Source organism: Lampetra planeri, chromosome 27, assembly GCF_965212315.1.
Source record: "Lampetra planeri chromosome 27, kcLamPlan1.2.h2, whole genome shotgun sequence".
Lineage (NCBI taxonomy): Eukaryota > Metazoa > Chordata > Hyperoartia > Petromyzontiformes > Petromyzontidae > Lampetra > Lampetra planeri.
In genome coordinates, this window is record NC_136133.1 from 8,388,014 (window position 1) to 8,412,829 (window position 24,816).

At 55.1% G+C, this 24,816-nt stretch overlaps 1 protein-coding gene across 1 annotated transcript; it reads left to right on the forward strand.

Moving 5' to 3' along the window:
• The first annotated feature begins 15,566 nt into the window (after positions 1 to 15,566).
• LOC144728127 (uncharacterized) lies at positions 15,567 to 23,104 on the forward strand. Its single transcript, XM_078607432.1, has 3 exons — positions 15,567 to 16,194; positions 20,314 to 20,423; positions 21,675 to 23,104. The coding sequence occupies exons 1-3, from the start codon at positions 15,684 to 15,686 to the stop codon at positions 23,085 to 23,087; spliced, it is 2,034 nt and encodes a 677-aa protein (XP_078463558.1). The 5' UTR covers positions 15,567 to 15,683; the 3' UTR covers positions 23,088 to 23,104.
• The last annotated feature ends 1,712 nt before the right edge of the window (positions 23,105 to 24,816 follow it).

The following is a 24,816-nucleotide window of genomic DNA, read 5'->3' on the forward strand; positions in this document are numbered from 1 at the left end:
TATGCACAGGTCTATATGTATTCTCAGAAACCGCGTTATAACGCGCGTGACTAGCGCTATAACGGGCGTGTTCCGCGTTATGACGAGCGAGTTCAGCGTTGTGTGGACACGCGTTGAGCGAGGACTGGCCGTATATACAATGCACGCTATCCTTATAGTTGATTCAAAAGCCGATGAGGCTGATGGATGTGAAGATCATAACACTGCATCGTTCTGGAACAGAATAACATCTTTTTTTCTGGAACATTTATTGATTTCATTACACAAATTATATCTCGTGATTGTTGCTGCGTGGGCATCGGTGCATACGCTATACTACGAAGTAAACTATTATATTTCACCAGGTAAGGCCTCACTGAGCTACACAGCTCTTTTTCAGAAACGACCTGGCAATCACAAATGATTGCTCAACGAAGTGGCTTACCACGTGGGTACTCTAAACGCGTGATGTTGATTCTACATTGTGGAGGGAAAACCCGGAGGAATCGGAGAAAAATCCACGCGGCCACAGAGAGAAAGATAACTCCTACATAAACAGCTGGCATCGTTAGGAATCTAACCCACGACCTCCTGTATATCAGGCGAGGTAGTTCACATCTCGTCACCGTGGCGCACAACCAACGAACACTACAAGACGCTCATTCTGTGTGTGGGGGGTGGGGGGTGGGGGGGCTTATTCATATCACGTGGACAGGGAGAGGCCAGGAGAGAGATGGAGTGGATGAGGCGGGTGGAGGGGCCGAATAGGACTCTCATTGTAAAAGTTGTGCGCGGTGCAGTCTCCACCGCGTATTGTCCACCCACTCTGTCTCCCTACTGGCTTCTCCGTGTACGCGCCGCGAAGAGGGGCCATAGCCCGAAACGTCGTCTACGAGAAACATTTGCTTTTAAGGCCACACACGGCCACACACACGCCGTGTTATTGACGCGGCTAAACGTGTTGAGGTTTTTGTTATGGACTTTATGATCGTGGGGGGCAGCGGGGGGTGAGGGGGTGGGGGCGGGTTTGTGCTGACCTCATGTCCCCTCAAACCTCCACCCCACCCCGGTGTTTACGCACCACGTGATGTCCCCCTTTGTTCTGATCATGAATGAGCGGAAATGAAAAACATCCGGTCCGAACTTATCCGACCCTTGGGTTCTTCCTCGGGGCAGGGGGGGGTCCTTGCTCGGGGCCTTCCTGCCATCAACTTTTCATGAACTCGAGTCGCGCGCAATCTGCTGATGAGCCACCGAATGTCGAAACCCGTCCTTGCCTATGGACAGCTGGCAGTGTCACGGTGGCTAGGAGATGTTAACTGCCTCGCCTGGTACGCAGGAGGTCACGGGTTCGATACCGACCCTCACGCCTGCTGCTGTATATTTGGAGTTTACGTGTCTCTCTCCCCAGGTGGGTGAGTCAATAAGTGAGTGGGGAAATGAGTGGGTGAGTGCGTGAAGAATATATGAGGTGAGTGGATGAGTTAGTGAGCAAGGAACTAAGTGGGTGAGTGAGATTCAAGCTGAGTCTGCGTGTCTCTCTCCCCGTGGTCGCGTGGGTTTTACTCCGAGTTCTCCGGTTTTTCCCCTCCACATTTAGAATCAACATCACGCGTTTAGAGTATTTGGCATACTGTCATACATTTCCACGTGATAAGCCACTCCGTTCAGCTATCCTTTGTGGCTAGGTCACTTCTGAAAAGAGCTGGATCGCTCAGTGGGCCTTACTTGGTAGAATAAAATTAGTTTAGTTTATTGGTTCAAGCAAGCCAGCCCGACTCCTAATGAGACACTGAATGTCGAAACCAGTATCTTAACGCTTTTGAGGGTTGCAGCGATGTCAGATCTTGTCACGTCTGCAGCGATGACACGTTTGTCATCTGGCCACATGACCGACCGGCTCTGAAACAATTCCTCAATCACATTAATTCCATACACCCAGCAATCAAATTCACCATGGAGGTGGAAACGGATGGCATGCTACCTTTCTTGGATGTCTTAATCAAAAAGAGACCAGATGGCTCATTGAGCCACTCTGTCTACAGGAACCCATATTGACGCCTACATAAAACCTGATTCCCACCACCATCCATCCCAGAAGAATTCCCTCATCAAAACGCTACACCATTGATCTCAATGTATTTCCGACCATGAACACCAGACCAGTGAACTTAAACACGTATGTAGTGGATTCAACTGAGTTGCAGACGTACTTCTTGGAGGCAACACATATGTATTTACACCAACACATTAACACAAAGGGGTTACTGCCCCTTCACCAGATAACCTATGGTGGTGGACCACCAGGCTAACTACGCTAGTCACTGGGATTAGCTACAACGGACAGGACCCTGGCCTGGGTCCTCGTCCACGTGTTGGTGACTTCTTCTTGGACGTAGATCGTAGATCTTCGGATGACAACAGCAACGCAGCGCCCCAGTCCGTGTGGACCCGGTTTATATGCTCCCGGGTCGTGGCTGGCCCCGCCCTTGGCCACGACCACCTTCGAAAAACCTCCTGTCGTTCTCGTAAGATCTCACCCTGACACGTGACCACCCCCTAGCCCCCACCTGCCCCCCCCCCCCCTGTGTAGATCTTACTGGTCACGTGCCTTCCAGGGTCAACCAGAGTGCCATGGCCCAGGGTAACCTCACCCCATGGCTGACACTCTCACACTCCCTCCTGTAGGGGTCGGCACTGCACGCCACGCGTGGTGCCACTGCGCTATCCCAGCGCTCACCGAGCCCCTTCTAGGGCTGGTACTGCACCCACCTACGGGGTGTCCGCGATGACGATGCAGCGCATGCCGTGCCTCGCTAGAGTCGGCATTACACAGCGACATTCACGATGTCGCTACACACGTGATGTCCGCGATGTGAGTACATCGCACGCCGTGCCCCTCTAGGGCCTGCACCGCACAGTGACATCCACAATGTCACTACACGTACACCAGCCTCTCAAGGCGTATGGATATTCTGACTACACAATCTGCAAGGCCATCACCCCAACCGTGAGGAAGGAGCCATCTGAAGATCCAATCAAAACCATCACCTTGCCTTACATAGCAGGGATAACCAAAAAGATATCCAAAATCTTGAACAAACACAAGATCCAGGTCCGATTTAACACAGTGCATGAAAATCGTGATCTAATCCCAGCTGTGAAGGACAAGATTCCTGACATGCAATATCCTGGCGTCTACAAACTAAGCTGTATCTCTGGCAGCAGTTACATTGGGGATACTAAACGACATGTCTCGGACCGTGTTTGTGAACACAAGGCAGATCTGAAACATGGCAGGACCAAAACTTCTACCGTGGCTGATCATTACTTTAATGCGGCTAGCTCACATGAAATTGATTTCTCTAAGATGATGGTACTTTGCAAGCCGACTGGCTATCAACAAAGATTCGTTCATGAAGCCATCCATATATACAGACACAGACACAATTTCAACCGAGACGACGGTTTTAAACTCAGCAATCATTGGAAAGATGTCATCAACCACTTTGGGTCATGACTTGATTTGTGTTTTCTTGTCAACCTCTACCGTCAGCAGTGTGGATGTGTGTAGCGAGGTGCAATGCCCCCCCCTCCATCTCTACCCCCCTATCTCTACCCCCTTTCCTCCCCCATTGTCTACTCCTACATTGCCATTGGCTGACTGGCTGCCCCGCCCGTGCTGTTTGCGCCGCGCAGCTCTCCTCCTCCAAGCTCTCGTCCTCAGCCCACTCACTTTGGAAACCCTTTTAAGCAGTTGCATTTGGAGGCTTGCCCCCTCTTTTCTCTCCGCCTGATGAAGACTGCTTGTGTTTTGCGATGGAAACTTCGTGGGTTTTTTGCTTTTATTATTTTCAATTTATTATTTTTATTTGTACATTTTATTTTATTACTTATTTTTATTTCCTATGTGACTTTACACTTCTTGGAGGCAACACAGTTATTAAAACCAACACACGGTGTACTACCCCTTAACACATTAACCTAGGGTGGTGGACCACCAGGCTAACTACACTAATTACACTGGAATTAGCTACGACGGACCGGACCCTGGCCCAGGTCCAGGTCCACGTGTTGGTGACTCTTGTAGGATGTAGAACGTAGAACGTAGATTTTTCAGGATGAACAACAGCAGCCGGTCCCGCTCAGGGACCCGGCTTATATCCTGTGTGGCGGGGCTGGCTCCGCCCTTAGCCACGGCCACCTTCTATAATCCTCTAGCAGGTTCTCGACCCTGACACGTGACCACCCCTAGACCCCACCTGGGGTGCCCTGTATAGAATTTACAGGTCACGTGTCCTTCGGGGTCAACCAGAGTGCCATGGCCTTTGGTAACCCCATTCCCATGGCCGGCACTCTCACACCCTATCCTGTAAGGGTCGTAGACCACTTGTTTTGCGATGGAAATGTTGTGGGTTTTTAAATTTTATTATTTTCTATTTCTTATTTTTATTGTTAATTTTAAATTAGATTTTATTATTTTTATTTTCTATCTACGTGACTTTACCGAAAGAACCAACTAGTGTCGGAAGTGGCCAAACATCATCTAGTAAAGTTAGACATCTTATGTCATGGCTACGCGACGCAGACTACGTACTATGAAGTCGGATGATGAAGATGAAGACCTCATCCCTCTAACAGCCCCGGGGATGGCGACCCCGGAGGAGGGAGGCAAGGTGCTGTCAGCGGAGCAGCGCACCGACCCGGCGTGTGATGGCTCACTGCCGCTGGGGAAGGAGCGCCGGATGGCACACTCCCCCCTTCTGGAGCTCCTCCAAGCCGCGGCATCCATCATGGCAGAGCTCCACCATGAGGAGGAGCGGTGGACGGAGGTGCAGCGGAGCCACGTGGAAACTAAGTTTCCGCCGCCATTTCCCACCAAGCGGGAACCTCTGTGGTACAGCCCGCGCTTGAGGCCGCCATCTTGTCAGAAGTGCGGAGCGCGGAGCCCGCCAAATCCGAAGATACGTCTAAATCGCCTGTGGACGTTCCATCTCTCCGGCGACGACTGCCTTTCGTGAAATAATTTACAGATGCCGGAGGCGACCGAGTGGCCTTCAAGGGGCGGTTCCTGATGAACGCCGACTTAGCGGGGTGGACGGAGGCGGAGACACTGAGAGCACTGCCCGCCGCCCTTGGTGATGACGCCCTGGCGACGTTTCTCACCATCCCGCCGTCGGAGAGGGCCACGCTGACTCAAGCCTTTGACCAGATGGCGGCAATGTACGAGCTGCCGTCGAACGTTCGCCAGAGGTTCGCAACGTGCAGAAAATGGGAAACCGAGACACCCCTCGCCTTCCGTAGTGCACTTTTGGCGCCAGCGAAGGCTGCCTTTCCAAAGATGGACAATGATGGAATCGACTCGCTGGTCCTCGAGAGATTTCTGGCTTTAGCTAAGGACCTCAACATTGTCCTGCCAGCTGTCGACGACGACGATCTATCGTCTATCAAGGTTGCAAGATGCATCTGGCGCAACAGCTCTTGCAACGGCACAAGGTGTTGATGGCGTGTACCGCACCCCGTGAGACGTGCGATACACCTGAAGTGGTGGAGCCCGTCCCAGCTTGCGCATCGACCCAGGGCGGAGGCTGGCGAGGGGACGGAATGGTGCGACGGGCGGACGCCCAACGACGGTGGAAGACATCTCCTCGTCCTGGGAACGGGCTCATTGCGTGCTACAACTGCAGCCTGCCGGGACACGTCTCGTCGGGCTGCCGCGTGCCACGACGACGCCTCCCCGGACCACCGCCATCATCCGCCCGACTGTCATCCACTTCACTACACCCAAAGGCGAGTCGCGACAAATCACACACTCGGCCTCTGATTCCACCTCACCCATCTCGTTCATTTGGGTTCTGTGCTAGTCGTGCGTCGGTGCGGGAGGGTTCGGACTTTCATCGGGCCGACCGGCTGCTCCGACCGGGTCAGTGGTCGGAGCTGGCCCATAGAGTGGTTGCCGCGACCGCAGGTTCATCCGCTGTTATTGGGTTGATAGAGGGGGTTGAGATCAGGATGCTCGTTGACACTGGTGCGTCAGCGACCATCATCTCAGGATTGATTTATAACATCTTACACCCTAAATGTCGTACCTTATGTCCTGTCAAAGCTCCGTGCTTTGCCACAAACAGCCGCTCATTGGGCATCAATGGGAGAATAACAGTGGAGGTGTGCATTGCGGATGTCAAGTTGATGGGGCCGGTTCTTGTGTCGACATCCCTCATTATTCCTTGCTTACTTGGGACCGACTTTTGAGGGAGGATGCCCCTGAAAATTTTGATCGACGAAGGGTGCATTGAATTACCATCCGGCCATCGAATGGCATTTTTGCCTTCTCCCACTTGCTTGTGCACAGCTTACACTACCGTACAGGTACTTGCATGTAGGACGGTTAAGATTCCCCCTGGCGCGCAAATGTTGGTCCCCTTGCGACTGCGGAAGCTGCTAGACCAAGAGGCGACAGCGGGAGGCATCCTCTTGGCACCCTCTAATAAAGTCAGTCGTGGATTGTCGTTAGTAGGGGCACAGACGTTGGTATCCAATGGTCAGGAACCCTTTATTCAGGTCCTTAACGCAGGGTTAGAGACGTCGGTCATTAAAAAAGGTACCGTGCTAGTTCATGCATCGCCAGCGCTTTGTGAGGGAAGCATCATTGGCAGTGTGGGTGCCGCATCAAATAATTGGCCACACAAGAGTTCTGATGAAGGGTGGATAGATAAGCTTTGTTCGGAAAATGTGGAATTCTCCGAGGTCCAGAGAGGGTAATTGAGGGCACTTTTGCGCACATTTTCTGATGTTGTTAGCAAAGGGAAATTTGACATCGGCTGCACTACACTTTTGAGTCATCACATTGATATGGGTGACGCCGCTCCCATCCGCAGGAATGCCTACCAGCTGAGCCCTACGGAAAAATAATACGTTCGGCTGGTGGTTGACCAAATGTTAGCCGCGGTATATTATTTTACTGTCCACAAGCCAATGGGGAGCCCCAATTGTACTTGTTAAAAAGCAGGATGGTAGCTTGCGCTTCTGTGTTCACTTTCGTAAGCTTAAAAGATCTCTGTTGCTGACGCGTACCCTCCACCTCGGATGGACGACTCTCTGGATGCTCTAGCAGGAGCACGGTTCTTTTTCACTCTTGACCTCCTGTCCGGGTTTTGGCAGTTGCCACTAGATGAAGCCTCTAAGCCCAAAACAGCCTTTCGTACACCGCAAAGGCTTGTTCAAATTTAAATGGCTTCCAATGGGTCTTCATTTTACGCCGGCTACGTTCCAGCGATTGATGGAACTGGTTTTGGCTGGTCTCCAGTGGGACTCTGATCTACCTCGATGATGTTATTGTTTTCAGCCGTATGTTTGACGAAAACATTGAATGGTTATGTGCTGTCTTTCTCACGATGCGTGCGGCCAACCTGAAGTTTAAACCGCAGAAGTGTCACCTTCTCCAAAAATTGGTTAGGTATCTTGGCCACATAGTAAGTAAATCGGGTATTGCGACTGACCCGAATAAGACCGTGTGTGTCCGTACTTGACCAACCCTCACGAAAGTGGGGGAGGTGCGCAGTTTCATAGGATTTGCGTCCTATTACCGCCGTTTTGTCGCTGGGTTTGCTACCATCGCTAAACCCCTCCACGCCTTGATGGCAAAGGGTCAGAAATTCCATTTGGGGGAGGAGGAGTAGGCCGCATTTGTTGCGCTCCGGGATGGCTTGGTGAACGCCCCTCCCCGATTTTTCCTTGCCGTTTGTCCTTGATACAGCTGTCCTGTTTAAGTTGTCAATGGCGTCGAGAGTGTCGTCGCATATGGAAGCAGAGTGCTGTCTCCAGCCGAACAATGGTACTGTGTCACACATCGGGAACCGCTAGCTATTGTATTTTTCGTGTAAGAGTATCGCCCCTATTTGTATGGTAAACGCTTTGAGGTGTGCTCTGACCATGCAGCGCTGCAGTACGCGCTGCATATTGAACTGCAATCGGGCCAACTTTCACGTTGGTTGGAGGTCCTCCAGGACTATTCCTTTCATGTTACGTATCGCAAAGGCTCCCGACGCACGAACGCAGATGCCCTCTCACGATTACCAACGAGCAATGGGTGAGTGTGTTTTTCAGGCTCTGGGCGTTGTAAGCTGCCCACCAAGCACTCGCCCTCTCCCCTTGCGGCATCAGCCGAGGTTGGAACTTCTGAGGTGGCCGAGGGTCCGGTGGCGCGCGACGCCGTCATTGGGTTGAACCATGAAGAATGGGGGCACCTCCAGGTTGAGGACACGTCCCTGCTTAAATTGCGATGCCGGGTCAGGGAGGCTGATGGGGGTGCGGATCGACAGGGTGTTTCCTCTGTTATTCTCAGAGGTAGACTGCTCATGCATTGGGACGGTGGGTTGCACCGTTATAACATTCTTGTGTCCACTGCCCTGCGGGGTAAGGTAATTTGGGCGGTACACGAGTGACTGTCGCACCTGGGTGTGCATAAGACGTTGGCCACACTTAAGCTGGACTTCTTCTGGTGTGGCATGGTGGAAGATGTCGCTAATTTGTTGAAAGGTTGTGTACAGTGCACGCAGCGGAAACCGCCGGCGAAACCGTTTGCCACCATTGCAATCGATTCAGGTCTCCCGCATAAATTAACTGGTTGCTTTGGACATTCTTGGTCCATTTCCCACTACCCCGTGTGGGAATAAATATTTGCTGGTGGGAGTCGAGTACTTTTCACGATGGCCGGTGGCCTGGCCTCTTCCCAACCAGTCGGCGGCGACGATCATGGAGGCATTCCTCAATGGCTACGTCATGGACAAGGGTGCTCCTGAACGTCTTCTGACCGATCAGGGCAAAACATTTTTCTTCGAAATTGCTACGCGAGGTGTGCGATTTGTTGGGAACGAAGAAAGTACGCACATCACCATGTCACGTTGCCTAATCAGGAGGGTTGATGGTTGGGGTGTATCGAGTTGCGCTGGTGTTCGACCACTCAGAGTCCTGGCTGTTAGGGATGTCAGCTTTTTATTACCCCGAGCTGACACCGACAGCCCCAGGCAGAGGAGTTACAGCCGTGGAGCAGGCTACCAAAGAACATCAACCGAATAAGAATCAATACAAGATCACCCACACACATCCACTCACACCTAAGGTCCCTATCGCTTTCCCGAGACACACACACAAGCTTTTGGGGGGGAAAGGGGGTCGTCCACCTCCCCTACGCAACTCTGTTTCCCAGACTTCCCGCGTTCCTCTTCCAGGGGTTTCCCCCTCCCCTACGCAACTCGGCTTCACAGAGTTCCCGTCCTCGGACAGTGGGAGATGTCCGTGGGCAGCCCAAGTGGCCACCCCGGTAACCCGATGGCAACAGACTTCGTTCTCGGCCAGTGCCAGGCTGCAGCTCGCTTGCTTCCCGGCTCCTGACGCTGCTGGCATGCTCTTGGGGTCCCAGACGTCCCACCGGCCCTGGTTCACTCCACAGGTCGGCCGCTGGAAACATATAACAATAATAATACCGTCAGCTGATGTTTCCCTGTACGATATCTATTCTATAGAGCTGGAGACAGCACTCAGCTCCTACTTAGTGACGATCCCCTGGTCCTCACTCATGTCGCTCCTTGAGGGTGGGAGCTCGCCCAGCCACTCCTGCTGCTGCTGCCGCCGCAGCCGCTGCTGTTGCTTCTGAGTTGCGCCACCACTGTCGATTCGGGCACTCCTTTTATAGGGCTGCGCAGCCTATTGTTCGGTCCCTGGGCCAATCCCGTGATAGGTCCGTCTATAAATAGCCGACGTTCCCCAAGACCTGGTTGGCGTGTTCTCCACCAAAACCCGTTTCCCCATCGGTTTGACCACACTCTCTCCAGCCCACGGAGGAGGCTTCACGCACTACGCCACACACCATACCACAAGTAGACGGATGGCATGGTTGAGCGGCTGCACAGGACTCTGACATCGATGTTGAGTCATCAGGTCAGCGAGTCCCAACTTGACTCGGATTTGCATATTCCCGGAGTGCTGGCTGCATATAGGATGGCTCCTCACGCATCCACTGGCTACTCACCTTTTTTAATGTACGGGAGAGAACACAACCCCCCGATTGATGTCCAATTACGAGCCACGCCAAACAAGGCTTCCAGGGAAATTTACAATTCGGGCCAATTGGCAAATGAGCGGCTGAGTGGTTCCCGTACTTCCGCACATGAGTGGGCGCCAAGGGACAGAGGCTGGTTCCGAGGTCGCAAACGGGTTTTGATTCCTCACCCGTACCCGTACCCGGCCACACCAGGGTCGCAAACGGGTACCCGTACCCGGCCGGGTACGGGTAGCCAGGTATCGGGTAGGGTACGGGTATCGGGTACCCGGTTGCGACCTCTGGGCTTGGTTGCACTGTCCACAGGTACCGGTGGGAACGTCGCCCAAATTGTTGAAACCCTGGAGGGGGCCGGTTGATGTGATTCGGGTCGTTCGACCATAGTAGGAGTTGGTTTGTACATCCGTCACGCCTCAAGCCTTTTATCGCTCCGCTTGAGTTCATTCCATCTCCACACCGCTAGGGCCGAGTGTCAGATGTGACTGGCGATCTGAGGTGTGTTCCCGCTGAGGTTGGTCCTCAACGGAGTCGTGTGGTCCCGTCCTCAGGTGCCGCACGTCTAACGTCCCCGGAGCCGCCACCTGCACCATCGCCACTGGATTCGGGAGAGGAGAACCCGTCCACCCGGCCGACTGCTCTTCCTGAGGAGCCGGGTTCGACGGGACATTTGCACGCAAAAACGTTTTTTGGTTTGGCCATGTTTGTTTGTTGTAGTACGGAGTAAGACTTATGGCCCTAATCTAAGTTGTCTTGTGGTTGTTGTTGTTGTTTGACTTGCATCCCACTGAGATTCTTGCACACAGCATTGGTGTACGGTGATTTTTCTGCAATATTTTGCTGTCTTTTCTTGGATTTTCACTTTAAGATGTTTTCTTGTTCATGTTTTTGTTTTTTGTTTGTTGCGGTTGCACCCGATTCAAGAGCCAAATGTCTCACAGGGCTATACCTAATAAATGAACTTGAACTTGAACATTCCCTCCGGGACCTCCAGGGAGAGCGAGCCCACCTCCCCTGGGGGCCCGGCCACACGGACTCGATCAAAGACTCTCTGTCGCACTCGGCAAGCCGTATCAGTTATTGGCTGATCCTGGCCTTCGTTGTGCTTGCGGCTGTTGTCACACGCTGAGTGTGGGAGAGGTTGGTGATGGAGGGGATTCCGAGCGTTCGCGTTTTACTGCATTTTTTAAAATCCTTAATATTAAGTTCACTTGCTTGCTTGCTTGCGCGCTTACGACCGTGCAAATCTTTCGGTCGTTTTTTAACCCACTTCCCGTGATCCAATCGAGCTGACATTTTGCATACAGACTCGTTGTGCGTGACATTTTATTTTCGTGAAAAATGTTTTCCTAAATTTTCCACTTTCTAGGAAATTTTTTTTCATATTTAATTTAAAATACCAATGTGATAAAAATGAAACTCTTACTCAAGAAAAACAGAAATAAATAATAAAATAAAACCGATGCCACGCATATAAAGGATTTATAGTGAAAAACTTTGTTTTTACGGGTTAATTTTTTCTCTTTCGTGTTGTTGTTCTGTACTTCCACCCTTTCTCCCGTTTGTTACTTTACATTTGCAGATAGTGCATATATATTGTATAGGTGGGCTTGGGTATTTATTTGTTTATTGCTATTGTTGAGGCACACATAAGGGTTTTACTCACTTTGTACTCACTTATTCGCTGTGTTACTGTGTAATGCCGGCTCGAGAGAGGCACGGCGTGCGATGTATCGACATCGCGGGCACCACGTGTATGTGGGTGCAGTGCCGGTCCTAGAGGGGCTCGGTGAGCGCTGTCTGACAGTGCTGAGTGGCACCACGCTCTGCGTGCAGTGCCGACCCCTACAGGATGGGGTGTGGGAGTGCCAGCCATGGGAATGGGGTTACTAAGGTCCATGGCACTCTGGTTGACCCCGATGGACACGTTACCGGTAAAGTCTACACAGGGGCCCCAGGTGGGGGCTCGGGGTGATCACGTGTCAGAGTCGAGATCCTGCTAGGGGATTCTAGAAGGTGGTCGTGGCCAAGGGCGTAGCCAGCCCCGCCACAGAGGATATAAGCCGGGTCCCTGATTGGGACCAGCTGCTGTTGTTCATCCTGAAGAATCTAAGTTCTACGTTCTACATCATACAAGAGTCACCAACACGTGGACCTGGGCCAGGGTCCGTCGTAGCTAATTCCGGTATAATAAGTGAAGTTAGCCTGGTGGTCCACTGCCATAGGTTGTTAATGTGTTAAGGGGTAGTATCCAGTGTGTTGTTTTTAATAAATGTGTTGCCTCCAAGAAGTGCATCTGTGACTCAGTTTAACTCACTATAGATGGATGACGGCATGGCGCCATTAACGCTACGATGTTTAAGTTCTTCAAGGTCCCCTTGGTGTGCTCGTGTAAGACTTTACTTTGTTTTTTAAACCACACAGCTAAGCAACACAATCTCATGATATTAAGTCGGGAGCAGCCAAAGAGCCTCATGGGGGTAGCCAAAGATCGTCATGGGGGCAGCCAAAGAGCCTCATGGGGGCAGCCAAAGAGCCTCATGGGGGCAGCCAAAGAGCCTCATGGGGGCAGCCAAAGAGCCTCATAGGGGCAGCCAAAGAGCCTCATGGGGGCAGCTAAAGAAACTCATGGGGGCAGCTAAAGAAACTCATGGGGGCAGTTAAAGAGACTCATGGGGGCAGCCAAAGAGCCTCATGGGGGCAGTAAAAGAGACTCATGGGGGCAGCTAAAGAAACTCATGGGGGCAGTGAAAGAGACTCATGGGGGCAGCCAAAGAGCCTCATGGGGGCAGTGATAGAGACTAATGGGGGCAGATAAAGAAACTCATGGGGGCAGCCAAAGAGACCCATGGGGGCAGTGAAAGAGACTCATGGGGGCAGTCAAAGAGCCTCATGGGGGCAGCCAAAGAGCCTCATGGGGGCAGATAAAGAGACTCATGGGGGCAGCGAAAGAGACTCATGGGGGCAGCTAAAGAGACTCATGGGGGCAGTCAACGAGACTCATGGGGGCAGTCAAAGAGACTCATGGGGGCAGCCAAAGAGACTCATGGGGGCAGCCAAAGAGACTCATGGGAGCAGTCAAAGAAACTCATGGGAGCAGTGAAAGAGCCTCATGGGAGCAGTGAAAGAGCCTCATGGGGGCAGCCAAAGAGACTCATGGGAGCAGTCAAAGAGACTCATTGGGGCAGTGAAAGAGCCTCATTGGGGCAGCCAATGAGACGCATCGGAGCAGCCAAAGAGACTCATGGGGGCAGCCAAAGAGACTCATGGGAGCAGCCAAAGAGACCCATTGGAGCAGTCAAAGAGACTCATGGGAGTAGCCAAAGAGCCTCATGGGGGCAGTGAAAGAGACTCATGGGGGCAGCCAAAGAGCCTCATGGGGGCAGTGAAAGAGACTCATGGGGGCAGCCAAAGAGACTCATGGGGGCAGCCAAAGAGCCGCATGGGGGCAGTGAAAGAGCCGCATGGGGGCAGTAAAAGAGAGTCATGGGGGCAGCCAAAGAGACTCATGGGGGCAGCCAAAGAGCCTCATGGGGGCAGTGAAAGAGACTCATCGGAGCAGCCAAAGAGACTCATCGGAGCAGTCAAAGAGACTCATGGGGGCAGCCAAAGAGCCTCATGGGGACAGTGAAAGAGATTCATGGGAGCAGTCAAAGAGACTCATGGGGGCAGTGAAAGAGACTCATGGGGGCAGTAAAAGAGACTCATGGGGGCAGTGAAAGAGACTCATGGGGGCAGTAAAAGAGACTCATGGGGGCAGTGAAAGAGACTCATGGGGGCAGCCAAAGAGACTCATGGGGGCAGTGAAAGAGACTCATGGGGGCAGTAAAAGAGACTCATGGGGGCAGTGAAAGAGACTCATGGGGGCAGTAAAAGAGACTCATGGGGGCAGTGAAAGAGACTCATGGGGGCAGTGAAAGAGACTCATGGGGGCAGCCAAAGAGACTCATGGGGGCAGTAAAAGAGACTCATGGGGGCAGTGAAAGAGACTCATGGGGGCAGCCAAAGAGACTCATGGGGGCAGTGAAAGAGACTCATGGGGGCAGTGAAAGAGACTCATGGGGGCAGTGAAAGAGATTCATGGGGGCAGTAAAAGAGACTCATGGGGGCAGTAAAAGAGACTCATGGGGGCAGTGAAAGAGACTCATGGGGGCAGCCAAAGAGACTCATGGGGGCAGTGAAAGAGATTCATGGGAGCAGCCAAAGAGCCTCATGGGGGCAGTGAAAGAGACTCATGGGGGCAGCCAAAGAGACTCATGGGGGCAGTGAAAGAGATTCATGGGAGCAGTCAAAGAGACTCATGGGGGCAGCTAAAGAGACTCATGGGGGCAGTAAAAGAGACTCATGGGGGCAGCTAAAGAGACTCATGGGGGCAGCCAAAGAGCCTCATGGGGGCAGCTAAAGAGACTCATGGGGGCAGTGAAAGAGACTCATGGGGGCAGCTAAAGAGACTCATGGGGGCAGTCAAAGAGCCGCATGGGGGCAGTGAAAGAGCCGCATGGGGGCAGTGAAAGAGCCGCATGAGCGCAGCCAAAGAGACTCATGGGGGCAGCCAAAGAGCCTCATGGGGGCAGCCAAAGAGACTCATGGGGGCAGTCAAAGAGCCGCATGCAGCTCTGGAGGCGCAGGTTGTCGCGACCCCTCGTGTGATGCGTTACATTTCATTTCAAACTGATGTCAGCATCTGGAATAAAAACGACGATACCACTCTTGATTTAAAGCTTTCGTGACTGCAGGAATCCATACTCTCTGGTTCTTTTGGTAAAGTCACGTCGGTATGACTTTACCGAAAGAACCGATGAGTAATGATAATTCTAATCAACTTCATGTCTGGGGTATATTCATAGTCGGACAGTGTGTTATAGATTGTAGGGGGAGATGAACAACGCGCGGTCGTGAACACGCCCTGTGGACGAGACGCACTGAGCGGGGCGCCAATCGGTGTGGAGAAGATTCACGCTTCGAATGAGACTGAGGAGGCAGAGAGAGGATCACGGGGATTAGAGGCCATAGGCTAGAGACATCATCACCACATTGATCATCATCCAACAGTAGATCGACCATGCTAGGCGTGGTTGTTCAGTTGTGTGAAGGGCAGTCTCCAACTCTTATCACCCACTCTGTCTCTCTTGCTCGCCCTTTCTTAATTATGTGCTCTGAAGAAGGACAATTACCCGAAACGTCACCCATCAAACACATTTCATGCCAATGCTACACACAGGGAGTGGTTTGCTCTTCACACGACACCTTTTGGGAGTCCCCCCCCCCCCTGCACCAATGACGGTCACTGATTTACACCTGTTAGCCACGCCTCCACCCTCCACCCCCCCCTCCACCCCCCCCCCTCCACCACCCCCCCCCTCCACCCCCTCCACCACCCCCTCCACCCCCACCTCCACCCCCCTCCACCTCATCCCTCCCACCCGCCCTACACCTGTTAGCCACGCCCGGTCACCCCTCCCACACACCTCATCCCCAGCCCCCACCTCATCCCCCACACCCCTCACCCCCCCCCCCCCAAGCCAATTAGCGATCCACGTGATGAGGTTTAAATAGCTACGCCCGGGTCCGCCCCAGCCCTGGCGGGTCTCGTTCAGGAGGCGAGAGAGCGCACAGCGGGAAGAAGGAGAAAAAGAATTCGTCGAAGATGAAGGTGGTGATGATGATGGTGTGTCGGGGATTGTTGTTATTCCCAGTCGGCCTCTGTGTCGCCTGCTCTCTCGGTCTCGCCGCCTGCGACGATTCGCACGAATCCGCCGGTGGAGAGAACGGCGCAACGGGGGCAGCAGCAGCAGCTGCAGCAGCAGCTGAGGGTGTTCCAGCCACCGCCGCAGCCGCCTTTGTCTCTCTCCACCGATTTCCGCCGCCGTTTCTCCGCCACATTTTGGACCATAGCGCCGTTGCCGGTGGAGTTGGTGGTGGTGGAGTTTCCACCGGGACGCGTGGGTCGCGAGTCCCCGGCGACTCCCACCACCACCACCACAACAACAACAATAACCACCACCGCCACCACGTGCGCTACATGCGCGCGCTTTACCGGCGAGAGGCGGACGAGGACGGGAGGCCGCGCGGCGGTCCCAGCGCCATCCCCAGCAACACCGCGAGACTCATCCCGCCCACCCGGCTCGGCCGAGCCCCGGGGGACCCCGCGGCCACAGGTATGAGGGTGGGTGAGTGAGAGATGATGTGGGTGTGTGGGTGGGTGAGAGATGGGGTGGGTGGGTGGGTGAGTGAGAGATGGGGTGGGTGGGTGAGAGATGGGGTGGGTGGGTGGGTGTGTGAGAGATGAGGTGGGTGTGTGAGAGATGAGGTGGGTGTGTGAGAGATGAGGTGGGTGTGTGAGAGATGAGGTGGGTGTGTGAGAGATGAGGTGGGTGTGTGAGAGATGAGGTGGGTGTGTGAGAGATGAGGTGGGTGTGTGAGAGATGAGGTGGGTGTGTGAGAGATGAGGTGGGTGTGTGAGAGATGAGGTGGGTGTGTGAGAGATGAGGTGGGTGTGTGAGAGATGAGGTGGGTGTGTGAGAGATGAGGTGGGTGTGTGAGAGATGAGGTGGGTGTGTGAGAGATGAGGTGGGTGTGTGAGAGATGAGGTGGGTGTGTGAGAGATGAGGTGGGTGTGTGAGAGATGAGGTGGGTGTGTGAGAGATGAGGTGGGTGTGTGAGAGATGAGGTGGGTGTGTGAGAGATGAGGTGGGTGTGTGAGAGATGAGGTGGGTGTGTGAGAGATGAGGTGGGTGTGTGAGAGATGAGGTGGGTGTGTGAGAGATGAGGTGGGTGTGTGAGAGATGAGGTGGGTGTGTGAGAGATGAGGTGGGTGTGTGAGAGATGAGGTGGGTGTGTGAGAGATGAGGTGGGTGTGTGAGAGATGAGGTGGGTGTGTGAGAGATGAGGTGGGTGTGTGAGAGATGAGGTGGGTGTGTGAGAGATGAGGTGGGTGTGTGAGAGATGAGGTGGGTGTGTGAGAGATGAGGTGGGTGTGTGAGAGATGAGGTGGGTGTGTGAGAGATGAGGTGGGTGTGTGAGAGATGAGGTGGGTGTGTGAGAGATGAGGTGGGTGTGTGAGAGATGAGGTGGGGTGTGTGAGAGATTGGGTAGGTGTGTGAGAGATTGGGTAGGTGGGTGTGTGAGAGATGAGGTGGGTGTGTGAGAGATTGGGTAGGTGGGTGTGTGAGAGATTGGGTAGGTGGGTGTGTGAGAGATTGGGTAGGTGGGTGTGTGAGAGATTGGGTAGGTGGGTGTGTGAGAGATTGGGTAGGTGGGTGTGTGAGAGATTGGGTAGGTGGGTGGGTGAGAGATTGGGTGGGTGGGTGGGTGAGAGATGAGGTGGGTGGGTGGGTGAGAGATGAGGTGGGTGGGTGGGTGAGAGATGAGGTGGGTGGGTGGGTGAGAGATGAGGTGGGTGGGTGGGTGAGAGATGAGGTGGGTGGGTGAGTGAGAGATGAGGTGGGTGGGTGAGTGAGAGATGAGGTGGGTGGGTGAGTGAGAGATGAGGTGGGTGGGTGAGTGAGAGATGAGGTGGGTGGGTGAGTGAGAGATGAGGTGGGTGTGTGAGTGAGAGATGAGGTGGGTGTGTGAGTGAGAGATGAGGTGGGTGTGTGAGAGATGAGGTGGGTGTGTGAGAGATTAGGTAGGTGGGTGTGTGAGAGATGAGGTGGGTGTGTGAAAGATGAGGTGGGTGTGTGAAAGATGAGGTGGGTGTGTGAGAGATGAGGTGGGTGGGTGAGTGAGAGATGAGGTGGGTGGGTGAGTGAGAGATGAGGTGGGTGGGGTGAGTGAGAGATGACGTGGGTGGGTGAGTGAGAGATGACGTGGGTGGGTGAGTGAGAGATGACGTGGGTGGGTGAGTGAGAGATGACGTGGGTGGGTGAGTGAGAGATGACGTGGGTGGGTGAGTGATGAGATGAGGTGAGTGGGTGGAGTGAGTGAGAGATGGTGGGTGAGTGGGTGGGTGAGTGAGAGATGAGGTGGGTGAGTGGGTGGGTGAGTGAGAGATGAGGTGGGTGAGTGGAGTGGGTGAGTGAGAGATGAGGTGGGGTGAGTGGGTGGGTGAGTGAGAGATGAGGTGGGTGAGTGAGTGGGTGGGTGAGTGAGAGATGAGGTGGAGTGAGTGGTGGGTGGGTGAGTGAGAGATGAGGTGGGTGAGTGGGTGGGTGAGTGAGAGATGAGGTGGGTGAGGTGGTGGGTGAGTGAGAGATGAGGTGGGTGAGTGGGTGGGTGAGTGAGAGATGAGGTGGGTGAGTGGGTGAGTGAGTGAGAGATGAGGTGGGTGAGTGGGTGGGTGAGTGAGAGATGAGGTGGGTGAGTGGGTGGGTGAGTGAGAGATGAGGTGGGTGAGTGGGTGGGTGAGAGATGAGGGAGGTGAGTGGGTGGGTGAGAGATGAGGTGGGTGGGTTAGTGAGAGATGAGGTGGGTGGGTTAGTGAGAGATGAGGTGGGTGGGTTAGTGAGAGATGAGGTGGGTGAGTGGGTGGGTGAGAGATGAGGTGGGTGAGTGGGTGGGTGAGAGATGAGGGGGGTGAGTGGGTGGGTGAGAGATGAGGTGGGTGAGTGGGTGGGTGAGAGATGAGGTGGGTGAGTGGGTGGGTGGGTGAGAGATGGGGAGGGTGGGTGAGAGATGGGGTGGGTGGGTGAGTGATGAGGTGGGTGGGTGGGTGGGGTGGAGTGATGATGTGGGTGGGGTGAGTGAGAGATGAGGTGGGTGGGGTGGGTGAGAGATGAGGTGGGTGGGTGAGTGAGAGATGAAGTGGGTGGGTGAGTGAGAGATGAAGTGGGTGGGTGAGTGAGAGATGAGGTGGGTGGGGTGGGTGAGAGATGAGGTGGGTGGGGGTGGGTGAGAGATGAGGTGGGTGGGTGGGTGAGAGATTGGGTGGGTGGGTGAGTGATGGGGTGGGTGGGTGAGTGAGAGATGAGGTGGGTGGGGTGGGTGAGAGATGAGGTGGGTGGGTGAGAGATGAGGTGGGTGAGGTGAGGTGGAAGGGTGGGTGGGTGAGGTGAGATGGGGTGGGTGGGTGAGTGATGAGGTGAGTGAGGTGGGTGGGTGAGTGGTGAGGTGGGTGGGTGAGTGATGAGGGTGGGTGGGTGAGTGATGAGGTGGGTGGGTGAGTGATGGGGTGGGTGGGTGAGTGATGAGTGAGGGTGGGTGAGTGATGAGGTGGGTGGGTGAGTGTGAGGTGGGTGGGTGAGTGATGAGGTGGGTGGGTGAGTGATGAGGTGGGTGGGTGAGTGATGAGGTGGGTGGGTGAGTGATGAGGTGGGTGGGTGAGTGATGCGGTGGGTGGGTGAGTGATGAGGTGGGTGGGTGAGTGATGAGGTGGGTGGGTGAGTGATGAGGTGGGTGGGTGAGTGATGAGGTGGGTGAGCGTGAGTGATGAGGTGGGTGGAGTGAGAGATGAGGTGGGTGGGTTGAGTGAGGTGGGTGGGTGGGTGAGTGATGAGGTGGGTGGGTGAGTGATGAGGTGGAGTGGGTGAGTGATGAGGTGGGTGGGTGAGTGATGAGGTGGGTTGGGTGAGTGATGAGGTGGGTGGGTGAGTGATGAGGTGGGTGGGTGAGTGATGAGGTGGGTGGGTGAGTGATGAGGTGGGTGGGTGAGTGATGAGGTGGGTGGGTGAGTGATGAGTGTGGGTGGTGTGAGTGAGAGATGGGGAGGTGGGTGGGTGGGTGATGAGGTGGGTGCGTGAGTGAGTGATTGGGTGGGTGGGTGAGAGATGGGGAGGGTGGGTGGGTGAGAGATGGGGAGGGTGGGTGGGTGAGAGATGGGGAGGGTGGGTGGGTGAGAGATTGAGGTGGGTGGGTGGGTGAGTGATGAGGTGGGTGGGTGGGTGAGAATGGGCGAGGGTGTGGATGGGTGTGGGTGGGTGTAAGGGTGCGAGTTGGATGAGGGCGTGGGTTTGGTTGGGTGAGGGTGTGAATGTGTGAATGTGTGTGAGGGTGTGTTTGGGAGTGGTAGTGAAGCTGTTATCACGCTGTACTCTGAACGCAGGGACCCGAGTTCGATTCCGACTCATGGCCAACACCAGTAACGATAATCTGAACCGGACTGGGGCCTCCCCTAGGTCAAGCCAGCCTCAAATGAGTACTCTGTGCGATGTGTCAACATCGTCACTGGAGATACAAAGGTGGCCTCGCACGACTCACCCACCCCGCTGTACAACCCTGTGCGGTAGTTCCACCCCTTGACCCGTTGCCATATTGACCCGTTGCCATATTGACCCCTTGCCATATTGACCCGATGCCCTGTTGACCCCTTGCCCTGTTGACCCTTTGACCCCGGTGCGTAGCCGAGGTGGTGACCTTTGACCTGCGTGCGGTGCCGCGTGGGGAGCTGGTCCTGCGCGCTGCCCTCGTGTACCCTGGGGACGCCCACGGCCGCTCCGCCTGCTCCCTGCGGGTAACCGCCACGTTACCACGTTACCCCCCCATTACCACCCCCCCCCAACACTACACGTGTTACCCCCTCACCATGTGTAACCCCACTTGTTGCGCCCCCCCCCCTCACTAACACACGGTTATCCCCCCCTGCCCGACTTGTTACCCCCCCCCCCCCCACCCGCCATGTACTCGCCCCCCACTAACAGACGTGCTACCCCCACATGCCTCACCACGTGACCTCCCCCACTAACAGACGTGCTTAACCCACATGCCTTGCCACGTGACCTCCCCCACTAACAGACGTGCTTCCCCCACATGCCTTGCCACGTGACCTCCCCCACTAACAGACGTGCTACCCCCACATGCCTCACCACGTGACCTCCCCCACTAACAGACGTGCTTCCCCCACATGCCTTGCCACGTGACCTCCCCCACTAACGCGCGCTTTACCCCCATGTTAGCACGTAACCCTCATGCGTGTTACGCCTGCTTTCCTCTACGCGTGTGTTACCCCACGTGTTAACCCCGCTACGAACACGTTACCACGTGACTCCACGTGTTACCTCGTTACTAACAAAGGCCCCCACACATTACCCTACGTCACTGTTCTGTGATTGGACACTGTCAGACAGAGAGGATTGGCGCTTTGAGGATACACTCCAGTTCTGTTACCCCGTTATCGCGCTTTACCGTTACCACCGTAGCAACTTCTTTACCCTGTGCTAGAAGACACGGATGAAGAGGTGGAAGCAGCAGTGACGCAGATGGGATCAGGGGGAGGGAAGAGCTGCCTCATGAGTGGAATGGGCCAATCTTCATCCAGCATCTATGACCCACATCTGACAGATGGGGGAGGGGGGGTCCTTACCGAACACATTCCTGCGGAGGGAGCTGGTAGGAACGTTGGGTTGCTCGGTCAATGGCCAGGGTCAATGGCGGCGTGGTGTATTCCGCAAATATGGCCGACTGTGAGGGCAGGCACAAGCCGGCGTGAGTAGGTTAAACGTTGAGTTTTATAAGGGCAACACTGGGTGACCAGCCCCTCCCCACCTTTCCCTCTCCACCCAGCCCGACCCCTCACATTTTTGGATGCACGACGGACGGGCGGACGGACACAATAATCCCCTGTGGGCTGGTGTAACCAGGTGGTTCCTACCAGTGTAAACATCTGTAACTGTTCACCAGCCGTGATTGGAGGTGAGGACCGGGCCACTGACGAGACCGCCCTCACTTGGACCACCCCTGGTGGTTCGCCCTTCCGTGCTTTCAGATGTTGCCGAGGAATTCCGTCGGAGCGGACCACAGAGCTTCGGAGCCCGCGGAAGACCCAGAGGCCAGCGGCGGTGACCCCAGCCTGGACCCGGACTTAAACCCAAACCGAGAGATGATGTCAAGGCCCAGCGCAGACCCCAGCCGGAACCCTCAACTGAAACCCAAACCTGACCTGGACTCCAACCCAGATCTTGCACAGAACCTCACCGCAAATCCGATTCCGGACTCCAACCCAGACGTTCCACCGAAACTCAACGCCGAGACCACTCCACTCTCCAACGGGGACCTCGTCTCAGACCACGAGCTGGAGGCTCCCGCGATGGTGTCGCTGGGCGAGTGGTTCGAGGTGGACGTCACGGGGCCCGTGTCGCGCCTCTTGAACCACCCTGGCTCTTTGTCTCCCACCACCTCCTCCACGCTGCCGGCGCTCCGCGTGGCTTGGAGCTGCGCGCCCGTCCCACGTCGCGCTCCCGTGCCGCCGTTTCTCCTCCTCTACTCGGACGACCTCCTGGGGGTGGCGGCGGCAGCGGCGCTATCGCGGCTGCCTCCGGCACGAGACGAAAAGTCTGAGGAGTTGGAGCTCCCCTCGCCGGGGTTCCTCGGGGATATCCCGGGGTCCCTGGAAGGGGACCACCACGACCACCACCCCGCCTGGCGTCTCGCGGGGAGCCGGGTTGGGCAAAGCGTCGACACCCTGTGGTGGAAGAAGCAGAAGAAGCTGAAGTCGTCGATGTTTAACGAGGAGAAGAAGCGGAGGAGGAAGATCGCGACGATGACGGACACCGCCACCGCCACCGCCTTGAAGCCGAGCTACCGAAGCGGGCCCTGGGCATGCAGCAAGGGCCTCTGGTGGGCCCCGTGCCCCTCCGGGACGCCGCGGAGCGCCCCCGGGGCCGACGGCTCGAGAGCGAGGCGCAGGGTGGTGCGCTCGCTGCCCAAGGGGGTCAATCCGCACGAGACCCCAAATGGGCGTCAAACCTCCTCCACCTCGTCCTCCTCTTCCTCCCTGGCACCGTCACCCCAAAAGCAGCAGCAGCGGCAGCAGCAGCGGCAGCAGTGGCTGTCTGCGCGCGGCTACTCGGGCGCCTACCGCCACGGCTGCCGCCTCCACAACCTGTCGGTGAACTTTGGCGACCTGGGCTGGGACCGGTGGATCATCGCGCCACACCGCTACGAAGCGGGCTTCTGCCGCGGCGAGTGTGCGCGCGGCCTCCTGCACGCCCTGGGCGCGCCCAACCACGCCATCGTGTGCACCATCGTGGAGGAGGCCCGGCCCGGGCTGGGCGCGGGCAAGGCCTCGTGCGTGCCCTCGCACTACGGCGCCATCAGCGTCCTCGTGCAAGAGCCTGGCGGCAGCATCGCGTACAAGCTGTACGACGGCATGACGGCGCTCGGATGCACGTGTCGGTGAAAGGGGGCAGTGGTGGTAGTGGGTGGGGGGTACGGGGGTGGGGGGTAGGGGGGTGGGTGGGCACGCGGTGAAGGTGATGGGGATGATGGGGCCGATGGTGCCGATGGGGTGATGGTGAGAGGGTGATCGGACCGATGGGGTGATGGGGGCGATGGGTGTGCAACTTGTGTCCCCACCCACACCCCGCAATGCTTTTATCTCCCCCAGCTCTATTACCCACTGTCTCTGTGTGGTTGATGTCTTGGGAAATCTGGGAAATCTGGTGAAATCTTGGGAAACCTGAAGAATATTTATGGAATTCCTGGGAAGTATGGGAAGCCTGGGATACCTGGAAAATCTGAAAAATGTGTGAAATATGGGAAACGTGAATGAATGTGTAAACCTGTTGAATCGATGAAACCTGTAAAGGCTGTGAAATCTTCCTGGATCCTGGCGTGTCCCATCGCCTGACGCACCTTGCACGCTCTCCCTCGCGCTCCCTTCCATCGCCGACCTCGCCACGACTGACCACGCGGGTTCACGCCATCGCGGCAGGGAACCTCCGTGTGGAGTCGTCGAGCGAACTGCAGAAACGGCGAAATGGCAGAAAGACAAATCGATATGAATGCGACGGGCGGGTTGGAGTCACGGCGGCGGTGGGGGGGCGGTGGGGGGCGGTGAGGGGCGGTGGGGGTGGGCTGTGGGGGGAGGGAACTCATATCCGCGAATATTTTTACGTCGGTGTTGATCTATCAACTAAATTTGTCGATTGTGTGCGGTTGGGCAACCCTTCCAATGTAATTACTTCCTCTCCCTCCCCTCTCCCCAAAATCTCCGCACTGTTTCGGAAATAAAAATCGACACGTATTTATTCAGAACGCACGTGTCCGACGTTTACATTGACACGGCCCTGGGGAGACAGGCGGGCGGGCGTTGGTGCTGGCGATGTTAAAACTACCGATACATTCTATGGGAACCTCATTTGCCAGTAAAAATATGATAATTGGTTTTTTACCCTTCTATCTGGCAACAAAACTGACACCTTTTTACAAGGAGTCATGTTTGCATAGACCGCAATACCTGCAGTCATAATACAAACAAAAGACATAACTCTGATAATGTGCACTGTCCTTGAAGTTGACGCCAAAAGGCGCACGTGTGCGCCTTTTGGCGTCATCTGGTCCAACCCATGTGAGACTAGGCTCTAAGGAAAGCTGTCTCGGGTGTGGACCAATCAACTTCAAGGACAGTGCACATTATCAGAGTTATGTCTTTTGTTTGTATTATGACTGCAGGTATTGCGGTCTATGCAAACATGACTCCTTGTAAAAAGGTGTCAGTTTTGTTGCCAGATAGAAGGGTAAAAAACCAATTATCATACCGATACATTTTTTTGGTTATTTATTTTACCAGGTAAGGCCCCCACCTGAGCAATGTGGCTCATTGTTCTCAGAAGCGACCCTGGATATCGCGTGATAGCTCAACGGAGTGGCTTCTCGTCATCATCATCGTCATCATCGGCGTCGTGTGGACATTCATAGCACAGCAGCCAGACACCGTGAAACCGCGCGGAGTGCGATTCGAAATGTGGAAGGGGGGAAAATCGGAGGACCCGGAGAAAAATCCACCACGGCGGAGAGAGACACCGCAAACTCCAAATCTACAGCAGCAGGCGTCAGGGTCTGTATCGAACCCACGACCTCCTGTATGCCAGGCGAGGTAGTTAACATCTCCTAGCCACCGTGGCGCC

Coding starts and splice junctions, on each gene's coding strand:
- LOC144728127 (XM_078607432.1), top strand. CDS start 15,684: ATGAAGGTGGTGATGATGATGGTGTGTCGGGGATTGTTGTTATTCCCA. Junction 16,195..20,313: donor GGGGGACCCCGCGGCCACAG/GTATGAGGGTGG, acceptor CCCGGTGCGTAG/CCGAGGTGGTGACCTTTGAC. Junction 20,424..21,674: donor GCTCCGCCTGCTCCCTGCGG/GTAACCGCCACG, acceptor CCGTGCTTTCAG/ATGTTGCCGAGGAATTCCGT.